Source organism: Mus caroli, unplaced genomic scaffold (genome assembly GCF_978045245.1).
Source record: "Mus caroli unplaced genomic scaffold, Mus_caroli_1 scaffold_8, whole genome shotgun sequence".
NCBI classification, from domain to species: Eukaryota; Metazoa; Chordata; class Mammalia; order Rodentia; family Muridae; genus Mus; species Mus caroli.
This window is the reverse complement of record NW_028227263.1, coordinates 117,735,211-117,761,864: the sequence shown is the minus strand read 5'-3', so window position 1 is coordinate 117,761,864 and position 26,654 is coordinate 117,735,211. Positions and strand designations below refer to the sequence as shown.

At 49.1% G+C, this 26,654-nt stretch overlaps 1 protein-coding gene across 1 annotated transcript in view; it reads right to left on the bottom strand.

Annotated features, from left to right (window-relative positions):
* Sptbn4 (spectrin beta, non-erythrocytic 4) overlaps positions 1-26,007 on the bottom strand; it is a 91,261-nt gene extending 65,254 nt beyond the window's left edge. Inside the window, exons 1-7 of the mRNA XM_085841998.1 lie at positions 25,879-26,007; positions 21,844-22,030; positions 14,113-14,264; positions 12,974-13,147; positions 6,978-7,069; positions 5,610-5,690; positions 2,329-2,444 (exon numbers count right to left, since the gene is read on the bottom strand). Of these exons, the coding sequence (XP_085698124.1) occupies positions 2,329-2,444; positions 5,610-5,690; positions 6,978-7,069; positions 12,974-13,147; positions 14,113-14,264; positions 21,844-22,030; positions 25,879-26,007 (931 nt within the window). The remainder of the gene's footprint in view (positions 1-2,328; positions 2,445-5,609; positions 5,691-6,977; positions 7,070-12,973; positions 13,148-14,112; positions 14,265-21,843; positions 22,031-25,878) is intronic.
* Between the last annotated feature and the right edge of the window lie 647 nt (positions 26,008-26,654).

The following is a 26,654-nucleotide window of genomic DNA, read 5'->3' as shown; positions in this document are numbered from 1 at the left end:
GGCCTGTCCTTTTCCTTCACAGCCCCTGCCATGCCTAGCACTCAGCTGCAACTCAAGAAACACTCACCAAGTATGCCAAGTGGGGTGTGACATTAAGGACTCGGGTTTCGAAGGGAGCACATTTGGATCTCAGTTTAACACCTCACTTGCCATATGTCCTTAGGGATGGCTTTAACCTCTGAGTCCCAGTCTCTCCCACTGTTACAGTGATGACAGTTCTCAAGCCCTGCCTCCCAGGAACATGGGGAAACTTAGAAAGAATAGCCAGCTGTGCGGTGGCACACAGCTGCACTCCTAGCCCTTAGGTGGTGGAGGCAGGAAGAGCAGGGACTCAAGGCTAGCCTTGGCTACATAGTAAAAAGTCAGCCAGAGCTACATAAGACTCTGTCTCAACAATATAAAGGAATGAGGAGCTGGAGGGAAAGAGGCGGCTTAGCAGTTAAGAGAGAGCGGTGCTCTTGCAGAAGACTGGCATTTCGTTCTCAGCCCCACCCAGGACAGCTCACAGCCACCTATAACTCCAGCCCCACGGGATCGAATGCTTCTGGCTCTGTAGGCACCTCAGAGCGAGCACTGAGACCATGCGTACTGCTGCGCAGCATATGGTGGGTGTGAGGGTCAGTTCCAATCGGTGACCTGCATGTGTCTGTGAGGGATGGTCTTAACTCAGTTAATTGATGTGAGAAGGCCCAGCCCACCCTTGGCGGCATCATTCTCTAGGCAAGGGGGCATGTCCCGTCTGAGTGAAAAAATGTAGCTGATCACAAGCAAGTGAGCACACACGCATGCATTTCTCCTATCTGTGGACTGTGGCTCTGATGTGACCGGCTGCTGAAAATTCCTGCTGCCTTGACTTCCCCACAATGATGAGCTGTAACCTGGAACCGTGAGTGAGCTAAAATAATCCCTCTCTCCTCTAAGTTGCATCTTCTCGGAGTATTTAATTGGAGCAAGAGAAATAAAACTGGGACTTCATTCCCATCTCGTTAAAACACAGCTGAAGACAGGCTTAGTGGTTCATGCCTTTAATCCCAGCACTAAAGAAGCAGAGGCAGGCAGATCTCTAGGTTTGAGGCCAGCCTGGTCTACAGAGTGAGTTTCAAGACAGCCAGGGCTACACAGAGAAACCGTGTATCAAAACAAACAAACAACAACAACAAAAGCCAGAGTTGGCAGGCTGGGATGGTGCACAGGTTTAGAACACACGCTTAGCATGTGCAAGTCCCTAGGTTCGATCCCCAGTACGGCAAAAGTAAACAAAACAGCTCTTCAGTAAGATTAGTGTGGGGGCGAAAGAGAAGAGTGTGAGAATAAATGGAAACCACTCCGAGAGCCACCCCAGCTATGCAGCTATGTCGTCTGTGCTCAGAGAAGGAAGATGCTGTTATGTCAGAGGTGGGAGACTGGCAGTGCCAGGGAGCACTGAGGATTGCCACAAAGGATGAAGTGAGGAACAGCACTGGAATAGACAGAAGATGGGCAGGGGCTGCAAGTGAGCCAGAGTGGTAGCTGGAGGTAGATAGAGGGTAGCCAGGATAGAAATGAGGTCGTGAGGATAGGAAAGGAGAGAGGAGTAAAGGTAAGAGCCAGGCCTGATAGGGCAGACCTGTTATCCCAGACACGTGGAAGGCCGAGGCAAGAGGATGGCAAACTCAAGGGCTCTGTGCCAAAACAATAAAGTAAATGCAAAACTGGGATATGGCTCAGTGGCAGAGTACTTGCCTAGAATCCTCCAGTGAGGGGCTGGGGGCGTGGCTCAGTGGTAGAGCCCCTGCCTAGAATCCCCCAGTGAGGGCTGGGGGCGTGGCTCAGTGGTAGAGCCCCTGCCTAGAATCCCCCAGTGAGGGGCTGGGGGCGTGGCTCAGTGGTAGAGCCCCTGCTGTAGGGTCCACCTGTGAGGGGTTTGGGCATTGACTCAGTGGTAGAGCTCTTGCCTAACATGTGCCAGGTCCTAGCTTCAATGTCTAGCACCAGAACAACAACAACAAAAGGAATAAGTTAGAGTTGATGTTGTGGCTAGTGGTGGAGACATAGTTGAGAACTGGAGAAGGCACTTGTTTTAAAGCTGGGACTGGAGAGAAAAGTAGGGCTTAGAAATGGAATCAAAGGTGAGGAGAAGAAGGGTTCCATTGGGATAAGGTAGGGGTGTGGCTGATGATGGAGAGAGGAGGATACAGGCTGGGAAGGGGGAGGGATGAAGACGAGAGAGACTTGGGGAGTGAAGTGGGGTTTGGAATGACTATGGGCTCCGGTGTGGTTCTGGGGGGAGATGGAGGTATTTTCACAGTGGAATTGGGAAGGATTCAGACAGGACCAGATGGGGCTCACCTTCGGGGTCCAGCAGACGTGCTAGCCCCAGGTGCTGCTCGGCTGTGCGGAAAGCTCTCTGCAGGTTGTAGTTGGCGTTGGACTTGGTAAGTTTGCTGAGGTCCACAAGATCAGGCCTGGGCAGGGGCACAGAGCAGCAGGCAGCAGGCAGACTCCAGAGCCAGTGAGCAAGCAGGTGAGAAGACACCCTGACCTGAGCCCCACCCAGGTGAGAGTCACAACCCAGCCAAGGAGGCAAGGAGGAAAAGGTGTGTGTGCTACAACCTAGGCAAGCATGTGCCTGGAGCATGCATTGTGAGGGCATGTGCAAACATGTATCCATGTGTATTTATCACTGGGTGCACAGACGAGCGGCTCTGTCTGCATGTGATCAGAGCCCACCTGGTGCCTGGCTGTGTAAGTCTGTCGGAGTGTCTGGCAATACGAATCTGCACAGCCATGTGTTGTGTGGGAGTATGTGTACACATGGTGCCCACATATCTACTTGGACACAGCATTACATAGTGGTCAGAGTGTGTGCACTCGTACATATTAGATCATGGTCAATCCACACGTATATGTGGTACACTCATGTCTACTTGGGTGTATTTGTTTTTTTTTTTTTTCTTTTTTTCTTGGTTTTCAAGACAGTGTTTCTCTGTATAGCCCTGGCTGTTCTGGAACTCCCTCTGTAGACCAGGCTGGCCTTGAATTCTGCCTGCCTCTGCCTCCCGAGTACTGGGACTAAAAGCATACAGACATAAATAGATATACCTGAGCATACACTAGATATGTGTGCAGTCTATTCATATACATGTCCCAAACACATGATATGTGTGTGTGTGTATATGTGTGTACACGCACACACATATACACACACATATACATATATATAGTATATACATATATATAATATACACACCCCCTGCCCAGCTATACTAACCTTATTTTTTAACATACATTTATTTCTTTGGGAGGGCACACATACCATGGTGCACGTGTTGGGGTGAGAGGGCAACTCCAGGAGTTAACTCTCCTTCTACCGCATGGGTTTTGGAAAGCAAACTCAGGCCATCAGGCTGGGCATCAAAGAACCTTCTGGTTTGTTTGTTTGTTGTTTGTTTGTTTGGATTTTTGAGACTCTTTCTTTCTTTGTAGCTCTGGTTGTCCTGGAACTTGCTGTGTAGACCAGACTGGCTTGAACTCACAGTGATCCACCTGCCCCTGCCTCTCAAGTGCTGGGATTAAAGGCATCGACCACCATCCCTGGCTCTTCTGGTGTATTTATATACATCAATATGTAGTATCTGGGCTGCGTGTAGATGAAGCGCATGTGTCTGCTCATATGTATGTATATGTGTCTGCTCATATATATGTATATATATATATACACACACACATATATACACATATATATGAGCAGATACATATATACATATGTGTGTATATACATACACATATATGCATATATGTGTGTATATTATATATGTGTATATGTGCATATACTATATATATGTGTGTGTATGGATGCATATGTATATGTATGTGTCATGTTGTGTTTGGGACATATATATGAATAGACTGCACACATATCTAGTACATATGCTCAGGTATATCTATTTATGTGTGTATGTGTGTGTACATGCATGTATTGTATACAGGGCATGTATATGGATAGACTGCACATATATCTATTCAAGAGTAGTATATATAGCATCCTGTCACAACTAGAAGTGTGAGGTCAGGAGCACCTTGGCCGTGTCACTCTGGCTGAGTGTCCCTTTTCTCCGAAGGCTTCCTCATTGTGAATAGATGACACAAATAGCAAATGCCTACAGGGGTCAGTGAATACTAAACGTTCTCACAGAGAGCAAGGGATGGTGCTTGGGATGTAGAAGACATTTTGTAAATGCAGTCTGGTGGCAAATATGACCTAGTCCCAGCTTGTGGAGTTTTTTCTTTTTGTGGAGGAGGTGTCTAGATCTTACGGAGGAGGTGTTTGTGTGAGACTGGCGACTGTGAGTAAATTGCATGTGCCAGGAAGAAGCAGGCCCTGGCTTTGGCCACACCTGAACACATTCCCTCCATTCCCTAGGCTCCAGTTTCCTAGTCTGTCATTTGGAAAGGATTAGGTACGATGTGGGTATCCCTTTTCCAGACATTCAACCGTCAGCCTGTTTAGTGTGAGGCCTTGGGGTACAGGTACATGAGCGTGTGGGATCCAGGGAGCAGGGCTCTGGGGGGATATAGAGGTTCTGAGTATATTCCAAAGCAGACCATACACTAGGAACGTGTCCCCCATCCTGGCTGTGCATGTCAATTGGCTTCCCACATGCTAGGAAAAGGCTCTACCATTGAGCCACACTTCCAGCCCCTCTCTGGTGAATAGTAGGCAGACCAGGTATCTGTCCATGTGCTGACTAGGTTTTTTTTGCCATCTTGACAAAAGGTAGAGTCATCTGGAAAGTGGCAACCTCAATTGAGAAAATGTAGTCATCAGAGTGACTTTATTTTCTTGATTAATGATTGATGTGGAGGGTCCAGGCCCACTGTGGGTGGTGCCATCCCTTAGCAGAGGGTCCTCAGTTACATAAGAAAAGAAGCAGAACAAGCCATGAGGAACAAGCAGTAAGCAGCATTCCTCCATAGCCTCTGCTTCAGCTCCTGCTGCCAGGCCCCTGCCTTACGTTTCTGCCCTGACTTCTCTAGTGATGGGGTGTGACCTGAGAGTCTCAACCACATAAAAGAACCTTTATAAGATGCTCAAAGGGCTGGTGAGATGGCTCAGTGGGTAAGAGCACCCGACTGCTCTTCCGAAGGTCTGGAGTTCAAATCCCAGCAACCACATGGTGGCTCACAACCATCTGTAATGAGATGTGACTCCCTCTTCTGGAGTGTCTGAAGACAGCTACAGTGTACTTACATATAAATAAATAAGTCTAAAAAAAAAAAAAAAAAAAAAAAAAGATGCTCAAAACTGATTTTGGTCAGTGTTTCAGTAAAAATCAAACTAAGACATCTGGAAATGTATTCCCTATTTTGGGTGTATATATGTATGGGTATTTCAATGTGTGGACACATACCTGTGCAAGGTGCACGTGTATACAGGACAAGAGTCTGTGTGGGTATGTGTACCTCTGAGAAAAACATGTGTCCAATGGGAAATAAGTGTATATGAAAGAGTAAAGGTAAAGAGAGAGGTTTTCTGTGTCGTGTGTGTGTGTGTGTGTGTGTGTGTGTGTGTGTGTGTACAAGTGTGTGGCCTCAGGGCTGTGAGGGTAGAGGGCAGAGCAAGCTGATACCTGTGACGGTGGATGAGGGCATTGAAGGCCAGGCCATCTCTCCAGCTGGTGGTGAAATTCTGGATGTTTACCTCAGGGTAACTGGATATGGGGAATGAAGAAACAGAGACAGAAATGAGTCAGAGGAGAAGAACAGGAGTGAAGAAGAGAAAGGTGAATATCTGATGGGTGTGGGATGGCAAGATGGCTCAACGGTGTAAGAGCATTAGCTGTTCTTCCAGAGGACCGGAGTTCAATTCCCAGCACCCGCATGGCAGCTTGCAACTGTCTGTAACACAGCTCCAAGTGATCTGACACTCTCACATAGACATATATGCAGACAAACACCAATGCACATAGAACAAAAAATAAATAAAAATCGTTAAAATGAAAAGAAAATCATTTAAAAATAATTTATAAATGGATGGACGGATGGACAGACAGGTGGACAGACAGATAAGACATGTAGAAGAAGAGAGATATATGAAGAAGGAAAGCAAATGAGGATAAAATAGGAGGTGATGGGGGAAGAGTGAGGAAGAAGGAGGCAGAGACAGAAAGGTGTGGAGAAAATGGAGAGGAGAGACAGGAAGGCAGGAGAGGAGACAGAAAGAGGAAGGAAGCAGAGGATGGTGAGAGAGGGCCAAAGCTGGCTGAGGTAAAGCCAGACATGAGAAACAGATGGCTTCACAAGACAGTCCAAGAAGGATAAGGCATACAAAGCCCACCCCTTCCCATCTGTTCCCCCTGTTCCCCCACCCCTGTTCTCCATGGGGCACTGGAGTGTGTGCCATGTCCCTCCCCACAAAGCTGGGCATCTAAGGAGAACGCACTACAGCCTGTACCCACCCCACCCTCTCATCCACAAAGGAGAACCTTGAATCTCACTGTCCAGGCTACAAGATTCTAGATAGAGGTGACTACTGACAGGGGCAAGCTGGCCGGGACTTGGACTTGGGGGAGAGGCTACACATAGGTGCCTATAATATCCTGAGTGGCAGGATTCCGAGAGAGGAAAACAGAGGGACAGGGACAGGCTAGGGACAGCCATCTCTGTCGGCATCGCTGTTTGGGGGATTTCGTTTTGTTTTGACAGCACTGGGATCAAACCCGGAATTGTGTGCTCTAAGGCAAGCAGTCTCAGAGCTGAGCCACACCACTAGCTCCTCCACACTGCTTCCTAAAGCCTCTGCTAGCGTTGCCTTTGAACGCGGCTTTTGAAATCCTTACATTTGTTCACCAAGGTTAGAGACCTACTTCATTTACCAGTCTGGGACAAAAAAAAAAAAAAAAAAATTGACAATGGGTATGTGCTCCTCCTTAAGCTGTTGTTCTGGGAGGAAGCCCAAGGTTGCAGGCCCACCCGCCTCTGAGGAGGGGGGCGCTCACCCGGCTGTTTTCATCTGGCACCACAAGAGCAGAGCGTCCTTGGCTGAGCGGGTCTCTCTGTTGTCTTCTGTCTCAATCTTGATGACTTGAATCTGTGAAGAGACAAACATGAGGTCAAGCACTTCTCCTCCTGCTACTGAAGGTGGCTGGTGCAAGGGGACACTTGCAGGACTCAGGACTGTGACTGACTGTCTCGTGCGGTGATAGTCCTGTACTGAGGTGGCGCACCCACAAGCTGAGGAGGAAGAGGTCAGTTCAGGTCTTACTTTCCTGAAGCCTGCAAATAGCTTACAGGTAACTTCTTTGATTCAAATCACTATCCTCTTCTACCTAGACCCGAGGACCCCACCCCCGAGGATTCTAGGCTGGGGCTCTACCACTGAGCCACGCCCCCAGCTCCTCACTGGGGGATTCTAGGCAGGGGCTCTACCACTGAGCCACGCCCCCAGCCCCTCACTGGGGGATTCTAGGCAGGGGCTCTACCACTGAGCCACGCCCCCAGCTCCTCACTGGGGGATTCTAGACAGGGGCTCTACCACTGAGCCACGCCCCCAGCCCCTCACTGGGGGATTCTAGGCAGGGGCTCTACCACTGAGCCACGCCCCCAGCCCCTCACTGGGGGATTCTAGGCAGGGGCTCTACCACTGAGCCACACCCCCAGCCCCTCACTGGGGGATTCTAGGCAGGGGCTCTCACTGAGCCACGCCCCCAGCCTCTCACTGGGGGATTCTAGGCAGGGGCTCTACCACTGAGCCACGCCCCCAGCCCCTCACTGGGGGATTCTAGGCAGGGGCTCTACCACTGAGCCACGCCCCCAGCCCCTCACTGGGGGATTCTAGGCAGAGGCTCTCCCACTGAGCCACGCCCCCAGCCCCTCACTGGGGGATTCTAGGCAGGGGCTCTCACTGAGCCACGCCCCCAGCCCCTCACTGGGGATTCTAGGCAGGGGCTCTACCACTGAGCCACGCCCCCAGCCCCTTACTGGGGGATTCTAGGCAGGGGCTCTACCACTGAGCCACATCCCCAGACCCCTCACTGGGGGATTCTAGGCAGGGGCTCTACCACTGATCCACGCCCCCAGCCCCTCACTGGGGGATTCTAGGCAGGGGCTCTACCACTGAGCCACGCCCCCAGCCCCTCACTGGGGATTCTAGGCAGGGGCTCTACCACTGAGCCACGCCCCCAGCCCCTCACTGAGGGATTCTAGGCAGGGGCTCTACCACTGAGCCACGCCCCCAGCCCCTCACTGGGGGATTCTAGGCAGGGGCTCTACCACTGAGCCACGCCCCCAGCCCCTCACTGGGGGATTCTAGGCAGGGGCTCTACCACTGAGCCACGCCCCCAGCCCCTCACTGGGGATTCTAGGCAGGAGCTGTACCACTGAGCCATGCCCTCAGCCCCCCACTGAGGGATTCTAGGCAGGGGCCCTATTATTGAACTGTGTTCCTAGCCTGTTACTAGCCAATTCTAGGCAAGCCCTTTTCCATTCTCGGTTTTGAGACAATATCTAGCTGAGTTGTTTAGGTTAACCCTGAACTTATTTCATTGGATAGGCAGACCTCGAATTTGATTCTCCTGCCTCAGCCTCCTGCGTACCTGGATTTAGAGTCCTGTGCCACCAGGTAGTACCTCTATGACTCTGTCTCATATAAGGTAAAAGGGAAATTCCTTCAACCTTCCTTTCACAAAGTCTCTGACTCTGCTCTTATCAGCTCGCTCTGCCATTGGCTGTTCCCCATGCCTGGAACATCTTTCTCCCATATCCTAAAAAGACTCAACTCCTTCTTCAGACGTTTATACAAATATCACTTTCTGTGATCTCAGCACTTGGAAGGCTGAGGCAGGAGGATCTCAAGTTCCAGGCCAACCTGAATTACATAATGAAACCCTATCTCAAACAACAACAACAAATCTTCTTTTAATGTATATGTGAGAACATCTGTGTCTGTGTTGTACATTCATGTGCATGCAATACCTGGAAAGGCCAGAAGGGGGCAGAAGGTATCCTAGAGCTGAAGTTACAGGTGGCTGTGAGCTGGGAAGTGTGTGGTATGTGCTGGGATTAAAGGCATGCACTGTCTCACCCAAGTACATTTTCTTTAAGCAGAGCAAACAGAGTTACTATGGAAAAGTGAGCAGAGTGTGTAGGGGGGACCTCCCAAGAATGGAAGGGGCCCCAAGGGAGGAGTTCCTAAACAATTTTTCATGTATGTATGTATGTATGTATGTATGCATGTATCTTCAAATGTGCACGTGTGTCTGCACCTTTTTGTGACTGCATTGTATGTCTCTATCAGGAGTTTTTCTCTATCAAGTTCCAACTTCTTTTTTGAGACAGGGTCTCTCATTAAACCTGAAATCCATGAATTTGGATTAAACTAAATGGTTAGTAAGCCCTAGCCCCTCGCCCCCCATCTTTATACCCTGCAATAAAACTTCTAATGGCTTAGAATCTAGATTAGATGCTAGTGTCTATCCTCAGGAGGGTATCTGAGAACTGGATCCTGGCTCAAGAACAAGCTTTGAAGGAGGCTGGAAGGATGTCTCGGCAATTAAGAGTGCAGACTACTCATACTGAGGATCCAAGGTCAGGTCCCAGCATGCATTTCAGGTAGCTCACAGTTGCCTATAACTGTAGCTCCATGGAGATTCAACACCTCTAGTCTCTAAGAGAACCTGCATTTACATACACATATCCACACAGACACATAATTTTAAGAATAAATATAATAGGACAGGAGCAATGGCTCAGAGGTTAAAAGTACTTGTTGCTCTTGCAGAGGTCCTGGGTTCGATTCTCAGCATCCACATGGTGGCTCACAACCACATATATACAGTTCATATAATACATATGCACCCATATACATAAAGTAGAATGAGTAAATCTAAGATAAATGTTAAGAAACACAATAAAAACTTTTAAAGAGCTGGCTTTGGGGGCTGGAGAGAAGGCTCAGTGGTTAAGAGCACTGACTACTCTTCCAGAGGTCCTGAGTTCAAATCCCAGCAACCACATGGTGGCTCACAAACATTTGTAATGAGAACTGGTACCATCTTCTGATGTGTCTGAAGACAGCAACAGTGTACTCACATACAACAAACAAATAAACAAACTTGGCTTTGGCATGTGGATTCCAACAAAGAGATGCAAGACCCAAGAAGGTATCCACATTGCTGTTGGGCCCCGGCATTTACTTATTTGCCCATTTCACAGCCACATTTACTTATTTGGTTACGATGGCATTCACATTTGTCTCCAGTCCCTGACTGTTCCCAGAGCTCTGTCCCTAAATCCAGTGGTGTTCTAGATGTGTTCCCCCAATCCATGTCCTAGACCTGTAAATATAATATCCCAACCTGGCCTCAGTGTTTTCCCCAGCTACTTCCCCAAGCCCACCATCCCTCCCTCACCCTCCCTGTCCTCAGGCCACAGCCCTGCATCTACAGCTCAGCACCTCTGCCTGCCCCCACCTGCCCCCCATTGCTTGGCCACCACCTCCTGAGTGTCTTTCCTCTCGGCCTTCTTTTTTGTTGTTAGCTTTTTGTTTTGGTTTGGTTTTGGTTTTCTCCCTGTCTCCTCTTCTCATATCCTACTCTGGTCCTGATCTGGCTGTTCCCCACTTTCTTTTTTTTTTTTTTTTTAAGATTTATTTATTTATTTATTATATGTAAGTACACTGTAGCTGTCTTCAGACACTCCAGAAGAGGGCGCCAGATCTCGTTACGGATGGTTGTGAGCCACCATGTGGTTGCTGGGATTTGAACTCTGGACCTTCGGAAGAGCAGTCGGGTGCTCTTACCCACTGAGCCATCTCACCAGCCCTTCTTTTTTTTTTAATATTTTTAAAGATTTATTTATTTTATATATGTGTGAGTACACTGTCACTCTATTCAAACACACCAGCTAGGGCATTGGATCCCATTACAGATGGTTGTGAGCCGCTATGTTCATGCTGGGAGTTGAACTCAGGACCTCTGGAAGAGCAGTCAGTCCTCTTAACCACTGAGCCATCTCTCCAGCCCCGTCCCCCACTTTCATAACACTGGAGATGGAACCTGCACATGCTGGGTAAGTGTCCTACCACTGATTGATGTAAAGTGAATCAAATAAACAAACAAACAACTTATTGGAGGTAGGTGTGGTGGCACACACCTGCGATCTCAGGGCCTGGGAGGTGGGGGTAAGGGGGGGGGTGTCAGGAGTTCAAGGCCATCCTCAGCTACCTGAGGGGTTGAAGGCTTAAGCTATGAGTGACCCTGTCTCAAAGAAACAAAAAGGAGGGGCTGGAGAGGTGGCTCAGCGGGTAAGGGCACCGACTGTTCTTCCAAAGGTCCTGAGTTCAAATCCCAGCAACCACATGGTGGCTCACAACCATCCGTAACAAGATCTGATGCCCTCTTGTGGTATGTCTGAAGACAACTACAGTGTACTTACATATAATAAATAAGTAAATCTTGAAAGGAAGGAAGGAAGGAAGGAAGGAAGGAAGGAAGGAAGGAAGGAAGGAAAAAAGAAATAAAGAAAAAGAAAAAAATCTGTAGTTTGTCTCCATATCAGACAAATTAAACTTGAAATTGCCAACCTCAGGCCTCCTGTCAGGCCTCCTGGTCCTGCTAATCCCTCTAAGGGCATCTCCTGCTTCCACTTGCTTGCCCCTTGGCCCCTAACCTCAGGGCTTGTTGGTACTTCCAGCATGCAAAGCCAGTCCCACCTCATTATCTTTGCAACTTCTGCCCCCTTCTCCTGGGATTGAACTCGGGACCTCATGCACAGTAGGCAGGTGCGTCACCCTGAGCCCTATTGCCAGCACACCCTCCAGTCTCGTGTGTAATTCAACCATCAGCATCCCTGCCATTTTCTGACCAAAATCTCAAGGAAGCTAATGTGATACTTTATTCCCCTTAGCTGCTTTAAAACGATCTCCTTTCCTGCACAGCCTCCTCTGTCCCTGTAAAGCCTTAAAAACAAATTTCTCCTCTTCAGCCCTGGACCTCCCCCACCAAGGACCTATGAGCAGGTCATCTTTCCTTTGCTTATAAAGGTTCCTTTCTCCTGTGTGCCTGCTGTATCTCTGTATTTGTTTATCGTCAGTCTTCCTTATCACACTGTGAGCTCCATCAAAGCCAGAAGTTTGTCTGTGCATTTCCATAGGAGAGCAAGACTGTCCAATCTGAGCTGAAGCTCCAGCACCCAGCTCTGTGTATCCCACAAAATCAAGCCCATCGTGCTGGTGCGTGTAGAATGAATATCTGGATTCCAGCTCCTGGGAGGCTGAGGTCTCAAGGATCACAGAGTCTGAAGTGATCCTGTGATCGTGTCTCAAAACTCAAAACTCAAAACTCAGAGGCAGAGGCAGATGGATCTCTGGTTCTCTGGGTTCAAGGTCAGCCTGGTCTACTGAGTGAGTTCCAGGACAGTCAGGACTACTCAGAGAAATCCTGTCTCAAACAGCAATAACGACAGCAATAACAAAAGTTTGGGCTGCTGAGGTGGTGTGTCAGGTAGAGGCACCTGCTATTAAGCCTGAGGACCCCCAAGAGTTCAGTCCTCCAAACCTATACTGTGGGAGGACAGAACCGAATCCTGAAAGTCGTCCTTTGTCATCCACACGACTGCTCTAGCATACATGCATTCCCCTCCTCAGCCCTACCCCCCCAACACACACACACACACACACACACACACACACACAATGTAATCTTTAGAATCCACCTGTTTCCTCGTTGGCAAAGTGACCACACTAATTCTATGTAATTTAAGGGTTCTGTTTGTATTAAATGTCAGCGTTTAGAATAGTGCGGAAGTATAAGCAGGGTAGATACGGTTACAGCAGTGAGGGAGATCATAATTATATTTTAACATCCCCACCACCTGCTTACAGAGTTCCTGGAACATGGGAGGAAAATCTGGGGGAGGAAGGAGTGAGGGGGGGACACCCTCCTAATGCCCCCCCCGCGGTGGGCAGCGGGCTGTGCAGGGGTCATTGAGGGGTCACCTGGAAGCGCAGGATGATGGTCCAGACCAGCCCCAGCGTCAGTCGGTGGTTCCCATCCACGATGTCGTGTGACCCCACGTTCTCCAGATGCACACGCTGCTCCTTCAGGAACTGCAGAGCCTTGTCCACATTCTCCAGCGAGTGGATCCGCATGCGGCCGCGAGTGGGCCTCGGCTAGGGCAGCAGGGGCATTGAGTGATGGGACCTAGCCAAGAGCGAGGAGCCCTCGGCTCTGCCTCTCTCACTGCCAAGGCCCTTCAATCTCATCCAAGACTCAGGACCCAATCCTATCATCTCTGCGGGTTCAGGACCAGACTGGGCTACAGAGTGAGTGTCAAGCTAGCCCGAGCTACAGGGTAAAATATGGCCTCACTTTCCCCCTCCCTCCATGAGACCTTACTTATTTTCACTACTTGTTCTTTCAAGGAAGATCTCTTCGCTATTTACTCAAGCTCTTTACTTGACTACGCCCATCATTTTGAAGCCCCGCCTCCTCCTTTCCTCTTTCCTGCTGGTAGCTCAGTTCCTGACCCTGGGCTTTGTTCCTACATAGCTGAGCAGCTCACGACTCCGGGAGTTCTGAGTTCCCGTCCTTCAATGGCTCACCGCCCCATCATAATCACACTGAGATGTGGTCCATCGGACCCAAAAACATAGCCCCAGCCCAAACAAGAAAATCTCATACAATACTGCCTTTGCCCGGAGACACCCATGACCTAACCCTACCAACCTAGACTGCCCCACAGCTGCAATTCACTGCATCACTCCATCAACTGACTCCCCGCATCCAAGTTCTTCCTGCTTTACAGACACGCACCTTGCCACCCCCTAACCTAGCTGGCCCTTCTTAGCTCTTCACTATACTGCCATTCCACCCCTCCCTAACCCTCCCGCAGAGCATCATCTCCCTCTAGAGCCCCGCCCCTCCAACAGACACATCCTTCACCTCGCCCCTGCACCCAAATGCCCCGCCTCTCCAATGGGGCTCTACCACATCTGTAAGAGCCCTCCTCTTCAACTAGACCCCGCCCCACAAAACTGAATAAGGGGACCTCTTACACACAGTTAGGGCTTTCTGCCTCTCCCTCAGCCAGGCCCCTGATTAGCCCTTATCCCCCCAGCCATCAAGGTCCTCTCACCAGTTGCTCCCCTGACAGCACTTCCAGGAGCCGGGTGAGCACAAACCCGTCCCGAAGGTCTGCATACAGGTCTCCAATGTGGCAGCCCACGCGGGCAAGGTGCGAATTCACCCACTTGGTGAAGGTTTTCTTCTGCACAGCCTCTCGCTCATCTGGAAGAAACAAAGACTGAGCCCAGTCTTCCCAGGAGTCCCTCATCTGCTTCTAGCGCCCCCCACGACCCTCCAATCTTCTGCTGTCCCAAGACTTGGCCCAGGTACCTCCTCCTGCCCGGATGCCTCCCACTAACTGATGCTACATGCCTAGTGACGACATGTTCTTTCCAGTTTTCCTTCGATACCATTCCCACGGGAAACCTTCCTAGCTTGCTGCCCTAACTGACGTCATTCATTCATCCTTGCAATATTTGAGTAACAACTCTACTGTTATCGTAGTGGCACAGAAGTCTCACTAGGAAGTGAAGCCCAGACACACATGGACACTGTGGAGCCCAGCCGGGGTTAAGGATGAGGAGGGCTAAGAAGAGAACTGCATTCTAGGGCTTTCATCAGCCATCAAAGAGGGCTAGAAGGACAGAGGCTCAGCAAGATTGGAGAAGGGACTCAGGAAAGCAGGGACGAGGCTGGACCAAGACAGAAGCTGTAAAAGCCAGGAGGAGAAGATGTATTGGGGAGTTTTTTTTGGGTTCAAAATAAGACTGCAGCGGTTGGAGGCTTAGATCAGGGCTAGAGCATTTGCTGAGTCAATACAAAGAAAAAAAATCAGTGGCAGCTGTAGGAGGTGGAGGAGAAAGCACAGGGGAGGCCATGAGGCACCTGAAGACAGGAATGTTCAAAGCCACCTCTTCATCAATATCCACAGGCACAGATCCCAAGTCCCTGGATGTGCAGGGGGAGAAAGTCCACTTTCTGCTTCACTTGCTCACAGCAAAATCTTTAAGGATCTATCCGTGTTCAGGTGCGCGCACATGCATGCATGCATGTGTATGGGTGTGTGCATGTATGCACATGCGTAATATGATTCTAGCTAAGTATCTCCTTATTTTAAGTATTTTTAAACATATTTTTTTATTGAATGGAGCATATACTATGGACTAGAGGACAAGTTGCTCCCACTGTGTGTCTGGAGATCAAAATCGGGTCATGTGGCTTTTGTAGCAAGCACCGTTACCCACGAAACCTTTCCCCACAACCTCTCCTTGTCCCTTCCCTCCATTCCTTCTTTCTTCCTTTTTTTAAGGGGTGGGGAGGAGGGGACCATGAGTGCTGGGACACGTGTGCCACAAACTGCCTGTGGAGCACTCATAGACAATCTGTGGAGTCAGAACTTTTTCTCCACGAAGTGAGCTTTGAATCCTAGAGGTTGAACTCAGGTTTACACCACACACCCAACCACTAAGCCATCTCTTTGACTTTATATTCTTTTTTTTTCTTTCTTCCTTCCTTCCTTTCTTTCTTTCTTCCTTCCTTTCTTTCTTTCTTTCTTTCTTATTTTTTTTAACTCTTTGTCACATGTACTCCAGGGTGACTTTGAACTTGCTTTGAGGCTGGCCTTAAACTCTCCCTCCTCATGCCTCTCAAACCCAGGAATGACGAGAAGCATGAACACTGTGCCTGGATGCTTTTCCATTTCTTCATGTAGAATCTTATCATCTGAGCTATATGTTAAATATCTTAAAGTATATTGATTTATTCATTTGTTGACATTGATTCTTATTTTATAGCATGGGCTAGCCTTGAACTCACCATCCTTCTGCCTCAGTCTTTCCAGACCAGGATCACAAGCATGGACCACTTGCCTAGCTTAAAACTAAAAGGCTTTAAATTTGAATTTGCAGGCTGGTGTGATAGTCTATACCTGTACCTCAATGTGGGATGCAGAGGGAAAAGGGTTAGAAGTTCAAGACCAGACTTGGCTGTGAAAGGTATTCTCAGGCTCGCTCTACCAAACAAAAAACAGTGGCCTTTAATCCCAGCTCTTGGCAGGCAGAGGCAGGAGGATCTCTATGACTTAGAGACCAGCCTGATCTACAGAGCGAGTTCCATGACAGTCAGGAATATGGAGAGAGACTGTCTCAAAACAAGCAAACAAACAAAACAATATAAATTAATTAAGTGGAACAGAAAAATAATGTGATCTAATAAAATGTATACTATAATGTAATTATTATTTCTGGAAATTTCCACTTGATATTCTGGATCATGGACTACATCAAATACAGCGAGGGCATAGAGGTCCTGAGTAATATCGTAACTATGCAGAAATCTGCATATTTAACTTTTAAAATTAATTATTTTTTCAATTTTATGTATACAAACTGCTTTGGCTACATGTATGTATGTGTACCGTGTGCATATCTGGTGCCTTCAGAGATCAAAAGAGGGGATAGGTCCAATGGAACTAGAGTTATAGACTGTTGTGAGCTGTCATATAGATGTTGGGAATCAAACCCAGGCCCTTGGAATGGACAACCGAGGCTCTTAACCGCTGAACCACTTCTCCATCCCTGTGTTTGGTTTTCTGAGACAAGGTCTCACTCTGAGACTGATACTGCCCTTCAAGTCAAGAGAATCCTCTTGCCCTGCTTCCCAAGTGCCCTGTGCTCATTATAAATACAGTGACTGATCACTTCCTGTTTGTTCCATTGTTTTAAGTTCCAGAGGGTCTGTATTTCATAACTAAAAGCCTAAAAGAAAAAGGAAAAAAAAAAGGAAGTTGTATCTTGGCTTTTCCAATCCTTCCCCAACTCCTACAAGCTAGAAAGCCATGGGCCGCTCTACCACTGAGCCACGCCCCCAGCCCCTCACTGGGGGATTCTAGGCAGGGGCTCTGCCACTGAGCCACGCCCCCAGCCCCTCACTGGGGGATTCTAGGCAGGGGCTCTGCCACTGAGCCATGCCCCCAGCCCCTCACTGGGGGATTCTAGGCAGGGGCTCTGCCACTGAGCCACGCCCCCAGCCCCTCACTGGGGGATTCTAGACAGGGGCTCTACCACTGAGCCACGCCCCCAGCCCCTCACTGGGGGATTCTAGGCAGGGGCTCTGCCACTGAGCCACGCCCCCAGCCCCTCACTGGGGGATTCTAGGCAGGGGCTCTACCACTGAGCCACGCCCCCAGCCCCTCACTGGGGGATTCTAGGCAGGGGCTCTACCACTGAGCCACGCCCCCAGCCCCTCACTGGGGGATTTTAAGCAGGTGCACTACTGAGCTACACCCCAGCCTTCTTTTTACTTTTTGTTTTGAAACAATCACAATAAGTTGTGCAGATGGACTTTGAACTAATTTTGCTACCCAGGCGAGGTTTGAGAGCCCTGGGCTCTGACCTTAACTTCCTGAGCGCTGTTACCGCTCGCCTGTACTACGACTCCCTCATCAAAGATTTGCTTTTCTTCTAGCTCTGTTGTTGTTGTTGTTGTTGTTTGATTTTGTGTTTGTATTTTTGTTTGTTTGAAAGAGGGTCTTAGATCTACCTGCCTGTGCCTGTGCCTGTGCCTGTGCCTGTGCCTGTGCCTGTGCCTGTGCCTGTGCCTGTGCCTGTGCCTCTGCCTCTGCCTCTGCCTCTGCCTCTGCCTCTGCCTCTGCCTCTGCCTCTGCCTCTGCCTCTGCCTCTGCCTCTGCCTCTGCCTCTGCCTCTGCCTCTGCCTCTGCCTCTGCCTCTGCCTCTGCCTCTGCCTCTGCCTCTGCCTCCCTGTTGGTGGATGAGCAGCATGTACCACCACATCCAGCCTGTTTTGTTTTGTTTTCCTCTTGTTTCATTTTGTTTTTGAGATCCTGGAACTCTCTTTGTAGACCAGGCTGGCCTCAAACTTACAAATCTGCCTGCTTCCACCTCCCAAGTGCTGGGCTTAAAGGCGTGCACCACCGCTCTGGCTTTCCTCTTCTTTTCTATATCTATTTCTTTTTATGTAACTGTTTTACCTGTGTTAAGTGCACTGCATGTGTGCCTGATGCCTGCAGAGACCAGAAGAGGGCGCCAGATTCCCTGAACCTAGAGTTACAGTGTGATGGGAAGTGAACAGGAGTCCTCTACAAAAGCTTAAAATTCGCTAAACAGCTGAGCCATCTCTCTAGCCCATTTGTAACACATTGCCTCTTATAGCTCAGGACTGCCCTAAACTTGCTATGGAGCCAAGGATGGCCTTGAATTCCCGATCCTCCTGCCTCTGTTTCCCAATGGATGGAATTCCAGGCCTGGTCTACCAGACCTCATTCAAAGATGTCACAAATAAGACTTTAACAGTTGTCTTTGTGAGCCCATACCCAAGCTTGGTTATATCCTACTCTTCCCCTAGCATCTCTCAGCCCTTACATCTCCATGCTTGAAATCTATGCTAAAGGGTTTGAGAGGGAGGGCAGTCTGAAAGTGTTTGCCCCCACACACATGCACACACATGCACAAAGACCTGAATTTGGTACATCAGAACCTATGTTTAAAGGTTAGGCCCTTATTCGTGAAGCAGAGGCAAGGGGATCTCTGAGTTCAAGGCCAGCTGGTCTAGCCAAACTGACAAGCTCCAGGATCATTGAGAGATGCTACCTCAAAAAAAAAAAAAAAAAAAAAAAAGACACCAAGAGCAAGTTGGGAAGACTTGTAATGTCAATGTCTGGCCCCCACCTGCAGATCAACGTTTTGTTCAGGCAGGGTCTCATGTGGACCAGACTGTCCTCGAACTAAGTAGCCACAGATGACCTTGATCTCCTCATCCTCCTGCCTCGGCTATCCATGTGCTGAGAGTGCTGAGGTGTAGACACAGACCTGCCTGTAATCTTTCACACAGTCCTGATGGGGATGGAAAATGGTTTTAAAAAGAAAACAACAACAAAGAAAATGGAGAGATGGCTCAGTGGGTAAGAAAACTGACTGCTCTTCCAAAGCTCCTGAGGTCATAGCAATAGGTGAACAGTTAGGCTGCAGTATGTCTACATTGTGGAATATTAGATGGCAAGGAAAGGGGCTGTGAGTACAGGGCATGGTGGCTGAAACTCACATGCTTCATACTGAGTGGATAAGCCACAGACATACGAGAGTGCAGGGCGCCAGGCACAGTGATCAATGTCTGTCATCCTAGTAGTCGGGAAGCTGAGCAGAAACACTGAGAGTTTGAGACCAGCTTAAGCCACAAAGCAAGACACTGTCATTAGGCATGTGGTGACACACATCTGCAATCCCAGCACTCAGGAGGCTGATGTGGGATATAAATGAGATCTTGTATTAGTAGTAACAACAACAATAATAATAATAATAATAATAATTTTTAAAAGTAAGAAAGGAAACAGCACTAGTGAGATAGCTCAGTGGGTAAAGGCATTTGCTTGTTGCTTGTGCAAGTCTGGTGACCTGAGTTCAATCCCTGGGATCCAGTAAAAAGTGGAAGGACAGACCGACTCAACAGGGTTGTCTTCCGACTTCCACATGCCATACATGCCATGACAAGAACACCTACGCATGCACCTCACGTGCACACACAATGCAAAACAAGCAGAAAACAAAGGCTGGAGAGATGGCTCAGTGGTTAAGACGATTCGCTTATACAATATCAGGACCTGAAGTTGGGATGCCAGCACACACACACACGCACACACACACACACACACACACATATAACGAGCCAGGGGCATCCCATCCAGGCCTGTGACCCCAGCTCTGAGATGACCAGAAACAACAGGATTACTAGAGTTTTTGGCTTCAAGACTAGCTCAGAAAAAAAGACTAGCCCAGAGTCAAGGAGAAAAACTCTCTCAAAGAGGAAGACTGCCAAACGCCCTCTTCTGGTCTCTAGGCCGTACTGCATACACACTGCACACAAACCGACGTGCAGGCAAAACATGCACGTGCATAAACTTGTTTTGATTTTCGGGATTTTGGTTGTGGTTTTGTTTTGTTTTGTTTTGTTTTTCGAGACAGGGTTTCCCTGTGTAGCCCCAGCAGTCCTTGAACTCTCTCTATAGACCAGGCTGGCCTCCAACTCAGAGATCTGCTTGCCTCTGTCTCTGAGTGCTGGAATGAAAGGTATGTAGTACTACCACCTAGCACACAAAAACTTTTTGATATTTAAAATTAAAATACACACAGTGTTGTAGAGGATTCTCCTGAGAGAAAAACAGCCACCATTCTTGGGAGTTGAGTTGTGTCAGACTTGAAAAGGTCAGCACAGCTCTGACTGCTGAACTTCCTCACAGGAGGGGCAGGAGCATCCTGAGACCCCCCCTTACCTGATCATCCAGCTGTTCCATACCACAAAATGATTGCAACTCTGCTCTAATTGTGCATTGCTGCTACAGGGGTTAGAGTCCAGGGAAGACTGAGGCAGGGACGTCATCTATAGGAAAGCTGTCATCCCTGTGGGGTAAAGCCCTTCCAGTGGGGCCTTGGGAAGGGAGAACCCACACTGCTCAGAGTCCCCCTCATCTGTGCTCTCTACATAAGCACCTTCACTGGTACCCAAAGGTGAACTTTGAGGGCAACATGCCTTGGCTTGTCATTGAGACCTTAGGGAGGAGGGACAGACATTGTTTACACTTTCCTCATGGAAGAACATTTAACAACACACACACAAACACCCCAAAGTCTTGAGCCAGCAAGATGGTTTAGTGTGTAAAGATGCCTGCCACCAACTCAGATAACCTGATTTAATCTCTGGAATCCACACGATGGAATGTTGTCCTATGTGCAGACAAACAGACAGACACGCTAATCAATTAATTAATATAATGAAAACAAGGAGTCTGGAGAGCTGGCTCAGTGGTTGAGCACCCATAGCTCCTCTGCCAGAGGACCTAGGTTTTCCCAACACCCACACCGGGAAGCTCACAAACGCCTATAACTCACTCCAAAGAATCCAAGGCCTCTGGCCTCTGAGGACACTGTACTTACGCGCACAGACCCACAGGCCCCAAACACACGCCTGCACATACTTACAGATAATCAATTATTTTTTAGATGGAAACAATATTTTTTTCAAAAGTCCTAAAATCCAACCATTTGATACTTCAAGGCAAGCTCCATAGCTTGAACAGTCAAGGCAGGAGGAATGTTACAAATTTCTGGGCTGTACTGTAAGAGCTTGCCTCAAAAAGAGAAAGTGATGGCTGGAATGTGTGTCTCGGGTCTTTGCAAGCATTTAGTCAGGAGCAGAGGCAGACAGTTCTCTGAGTCAGGTGGCAATCTTGGTCTGGGACAGCAAGGTCCCAAAGAGTCAGAGCTACATAGAAAGATTTCTGTATTTAAAAAATAAAAAAATCATGGCCAGGCAGTGGTGGCACAGGCCTTTAATCCCAGTACTCGGGAGGCAGAGGCAGGCGGATTTCTGAGTTCGAGGCTAGCCTGATCTACAGAGTGAGTTCCAGGATAGCCAGGGCTACACAGAGTTTCTCAACCTCAAAAAGTTCCTGCCTCAAAAAAACAAAAAGAAAAGAAAAAAAAAAAGTTGTGCCTCACCCAGCAGTCCCAAGTCCCATCTCAATATTTTAATCCAAATCAGTTAGAACTAAGTAGAATTTAAAGCATGGTGCACTGGCCACACTTGGGAGTGTTCACTGGCCACATAGTTGAGCGGCGGCCCCATTAGATACCACAGATACAGAACAGCCTCATCTCAGTGGGAAGTTCACAGGTAGAGCTAGTCAAGGAACTCCAGTGCTGGGAGCAAGTCCTCCTGACTCCCAGCCATGGAGAGGTGCGCTCTCGCCGCCCCATGTCCGTCCACCCTCCCAGGCCTCTTTTCCAGATACCTGCTAAAGCCTTGATCCGAGAGCATTCAAAGAGCGAAGCGGCAGCATTGGCGGCTGCCGGAGGTTCCCGATCCCAGCCCCGATCTGGGCTCTCCCAGCGAGCTGAAGGGTTGTTGTTGTTGGAGGCTGCTGGGCCCTCCATGTTGTCCACCTCCCCTGGTACTTGTGCCATTGGGGGAGGCAGAGCCTGGAAGAGAGAGGAAAATTAGTGCAGGGAAACTGGCTGAGCTCAGAGGACCCAGTTCTCACAGTGAGTGCCCATATATTCTGTTCCCTGTCTCAGTCTGACTAAAAAAGCCAATTGTGATGGGGCAAAGCCTGTGCTCCCATAGTTGAGAGGCTGAGGCAGGAAGATCACGAATTTCAGGCTAACCTAGGCTACTTTTAGCTAAATTTTGTCTCCAAAAAAAAAAATCAAATAATAGGAGCTAAGGACACAGCTCAGCGGGTAATGTGCTTTTCTTGGAAGCATAAGGACCTGAATGCAATCCCCAGAGCCCACATAAAAGCAAGCAGTAGAGCGGTGCATGCTTGTAATCCCAGCACTAGGGAAGTGGAAACAGACAGATCCCTGGGCTCAGCAGCCAGGCAGCCTAATCTGTGAGCTTCCAGCCAAGAAAAGAGCATGTCTCACAAACAATGTGTACATCACCTGAAGGATGGCACCCAAGGTTGATCTCTAGCCTTTGAAGGCATCTATGCACGTGTGCACCTATACACACACTATGTATAATGATAACAACAACAACAACAATAATAATAGGCATGGTGGCACACACCTTTAATCCCAGCCACTTAGAAAGAAGAGGTAGGCAAATCTTTGTGAGTTGGAGGCCAGCATGACATACATAGCAAGTTTCATACTAACTAGGACCATATAGTGAGACCTAGTCTCAGTTATCATCATCATCATTGTCATCATCGTCATCATCATCATCAACTGGGACTGTCAGTAAAATGTTTACAGCACAAACATGGGGCCCTGAGTTCAGATCCCTGGTGCCCATGTAAAAAGTGGGGCACAGTGGTGTACATCTGTAAAGCTAGCTAGTAATGCCCAGGACGGAGACACATGGGTCCTAGGAACTCACTGGTCAGACAGGGAGGCGGGTTCCATGAGAGAGCCTATCTTTAAAATAAATTATGCCGGGCGTGGTGGCGCACGCCTTTAATCCCAGCACTCGGGAGGCAGAGGCAGGCAGATTTCTGAGTTCGAGGCCAGCCTGGTCTACAAAGTGAGTTCCAGGACAGCCAGGACTATACAGAGAAACCCGGTCTCGAAAAAACCAAAAAAAAAAAAAAAAAAAATTATAAGCTGGAAAGTGACAGAGGAAGACACCCAGTTGTAGATGTCTGACTTGTGCATGCGCATTTGCATACACATGCACGCGCACACACAAACACACACAAGCCTGGTGGGTGCTGTCTTTAATCCCAGCTCAGTACTTGGGAGGTAGAGGCAGGAGGATGAGGGTGAGTACAAGCCTCAGCTACACCTCAAGGTCAAGGCCCACCTAGGCTACAGGAGACCCTGCTTCTCTTTTCCTTCTCACCCCTGCCAGGGTTTCTCTGTGTAGCCCTGGCTATCCTGGAACTCACTTTTTAGAGCAGGCTGGCCTTGAACTCACAGAAATCTGCCTGCCTCTGCCTCCCTAGTTTTCTTTCAAAAAAAAGAAAAATATATGTGCGCGAGAGTGTGTGTGTGTGTGTGTGTGTGTGTGTTGAGAGAGAAAGAGAGAGAGAGAGAGATGGTTAAGAACACTTATTGCTTTTGCAGAGGACTCAAGTTCAGTCCCCAGCACCCGTGTGGTAGTTCAAAACTGTAATTGCAGTGAGCCCCTGCACACACAAGGGTCACATAAACTCAAGCAAGCAAACACACATAACATAGATAAATAAATCATAGATCGTTAATTACTATTACTAAATGATGAATAAATCTTTTTTTAAAAAAATTAAGCCGCTAAAATAACAACCTTCAGTCTGGCCACTTCAGAGAGCAGCTGCAATGATCCGCGTTAGAGCCAGCTACAGCCCACCTGTCATGGTATTCTTTGGTGAACACTAACACAGAGCTTCACAGAGCTCCACAACGCAGCAGTAATGACAAGAGTGAACATATCTGAGCCCTTGTCTTACTCTGGATTTCATACGCATTCATGTGTTTAACTCCTTAGTGATCAGTTATCATTGGCCCATTTTATAGACGTGAACACTGAGGCATGGAGGAGTCCACCCACTTGCATGAGTTATACAGCTAATTCAGCATCTGGGACTCAAACTGAGCTTATTAACGTCCTCGAACATTCACCCCTGCAGTCACCACCCTTTGCTGTGTAACCCTTTTGTTCTCCAACGTCCCAGGGACGAAAGGTCTATGGGTGCCTAGGGATATGTCTTTCTCTTTGACCCTGGCTTCTAACATGTGACTTGCTTTGACCAGCGGAGTTGAGTGGGAGGAAATAGCTGGCCAGTCCTGAGCCCTGATTAAGGAGATTGCTTGGGCTAAGTGTGATGCTAGACCAGAGTAGGACCACAAACTCTCCAGCCAAAGCCAGCTACAGCAACTAAGGATGCCCCGCCCCCATCACCATGACAACTCTAAAACTTGAGTATGCCCAGTTAAGGCCTGAAAAACTGAACAATCAGGCCTAGCCTAAGTTATTAAACTCTTGACTTCACAGCTAAGTAAATGCTTAGCGTTTTAAGACAGTGAGTTGGGAGGGGTGCTTTCCCCGCACCAATAGCTGCCTGATGTACTGTCTGCCTCCTGAACCCTGAACCTCATAAATACCTATTTTAGGGGGTAGGTGACATCAAGTATGTCTCCAACACAACCCCCACATGCATACGCCAGTCCTACTTCTAAGACTGTAAAAATAGAATAATACACTTCTTTTCAAAAGACCCAGACAGCAGGGCATAGTGGTGCACGCCTTTTGTCCCAGCACTCGGGAGGCAGAGGCAGGCGGATTTCTGAGTTCGAGGCTAGCCTGGTCTACAAAGCGAGTTCCAGGACAGCCAGGGCTACACAGAGAAACTCTGTCTCAAAAAACCAAAAAAAAAAAAAAAAAAAAAAAAAAAAGACCCAGATGGCCTCAAACTCAGGAGAGTTTAAGATACTAAGTAGGTGGTAGATTGTGGCCAACAGTAGATTATTTCTTTAGGTGGGCACCCTAAAACCACTGCTCTTCTTCTCTTCTTTCATAGAAAGCTGTAAGTGACCACATGGCTACCTGTGTGACCAAGTCACTTGCCCTATCTGGTCTTCATCTGTGAAAATCCTACGGAGGTCTGGAGAGGAAATAAGTTGCTCACTCAGCAACCATGGAATCTGGTACACGCCAAGCCTCAGTCCATAGCTCTCCTTATTCTTTTCTTCTCAGAGTGTCTGAATTCCATCCAGAGCCTCACACAGCCATGTGCTCCACCATTGACACACACAGCCAGCCAGCTCTGAGTTTTCCCTCTTTGGTCTCATATCTTAGCAAGTCCGGGGGTCTGGTCAAGAGTCAAAAAAGAGATGGGTTCAATGCTTTATTCTGGCGGTGTGGAACTCGGTTTCTCTGTGCTTTGATTTCCTTTCCTATTAATGGGTGGTCACAACTGTTTCCCCAATGGAGGATACTTGGGCCAGAGGAGGCGCTTAGCACTTGGCGAGCTCTCTGCGGGCCCAGCTTGCAGCTCTGGCCTTTCTGGGATGCAAAGGAAAAGGGGTCCTGCGGGCTCCAGCAAGAGCCGGTGGGGAGCTGAGCTGAGAGTGGGATCCGAGGCTTTAACCCTTCCAAAGCCGCGCCTCTCTGCCCCTGTGGTCCAGTCACCGTGCGGAGAAGGGGGGCCTGGGAAGGACAAGGCCTTGGGGTGACCCACGCCTGGTTCAGAGGCTGAGCTAGGTGAGGGTGAGGGGTTCATTGGATCGCAAGCCTCTATCCGGCTAAACAGACCCGAGGGCTCAGGTCCGCCAGCTTGCGGGGGAGGATGCTGGGCCAGGTGGGGAGATGCTGGGGAAGGGCCGCCGTCCGCACCGCCGCTCACCTGGGCGCCGGCCGCCGATGCGGTCCCGGATGCTCGCCGCGCAGCACCGCCCTCCCTGCGGGCGTTCGTCGCCGGGCCGGGCCCGGCTCTGTTCGGCCCCACCGGCCCGCCGCTCGGCCAGATCCGCATGCGCCGCCGCCGCCGCGCCTCCCCCCACGCGCCGCAGCCGCTCCGCACGCCCCCGGGACCCCTCCCGCACGCCGCCCCGCCGCCCGCGCTGTCACACACCGGGCCACGCGTGTGATGCACAGCCGCGCTCGCGAGCGCTCGAGGCAGCGTCACACACTCCCACACTGCCACTCACACACCGGGCCCCTGGCAACGTCACACACACTCTCTCCACATGCACACTCTCATGGTGTCACTCCTTCGTAAGGGGTCAGTCAGGGTCAAACCTTCGAACTGTCACACACAGTCACTTGCAATGTTTTCCAATCTGGAATGTGTCCTGCAGGGTCATTCACTGTGACACACTCTGATATAGCCACCACTAACAGTGACACTCAGATATCACCAGTAGTTACCAATACAGTAAATAGCGCCCTGCAGGATCGTACATACATTGATAACTCAGATACTGCCACCACCACAATAAGGGTCACATGAAATCACTTGAACAGTGTCACAGGATGGAATAGTGCTCTGCAGGACCACGCAAGGTGACACACTCACATACAGCCACCACCACCAATGGCACGTACAGTCAGGCATGTCACACACCTCCAAGGTGTCACAGAGTGTCTACGCTCACACAACACAAGGTTCACAATCGCATA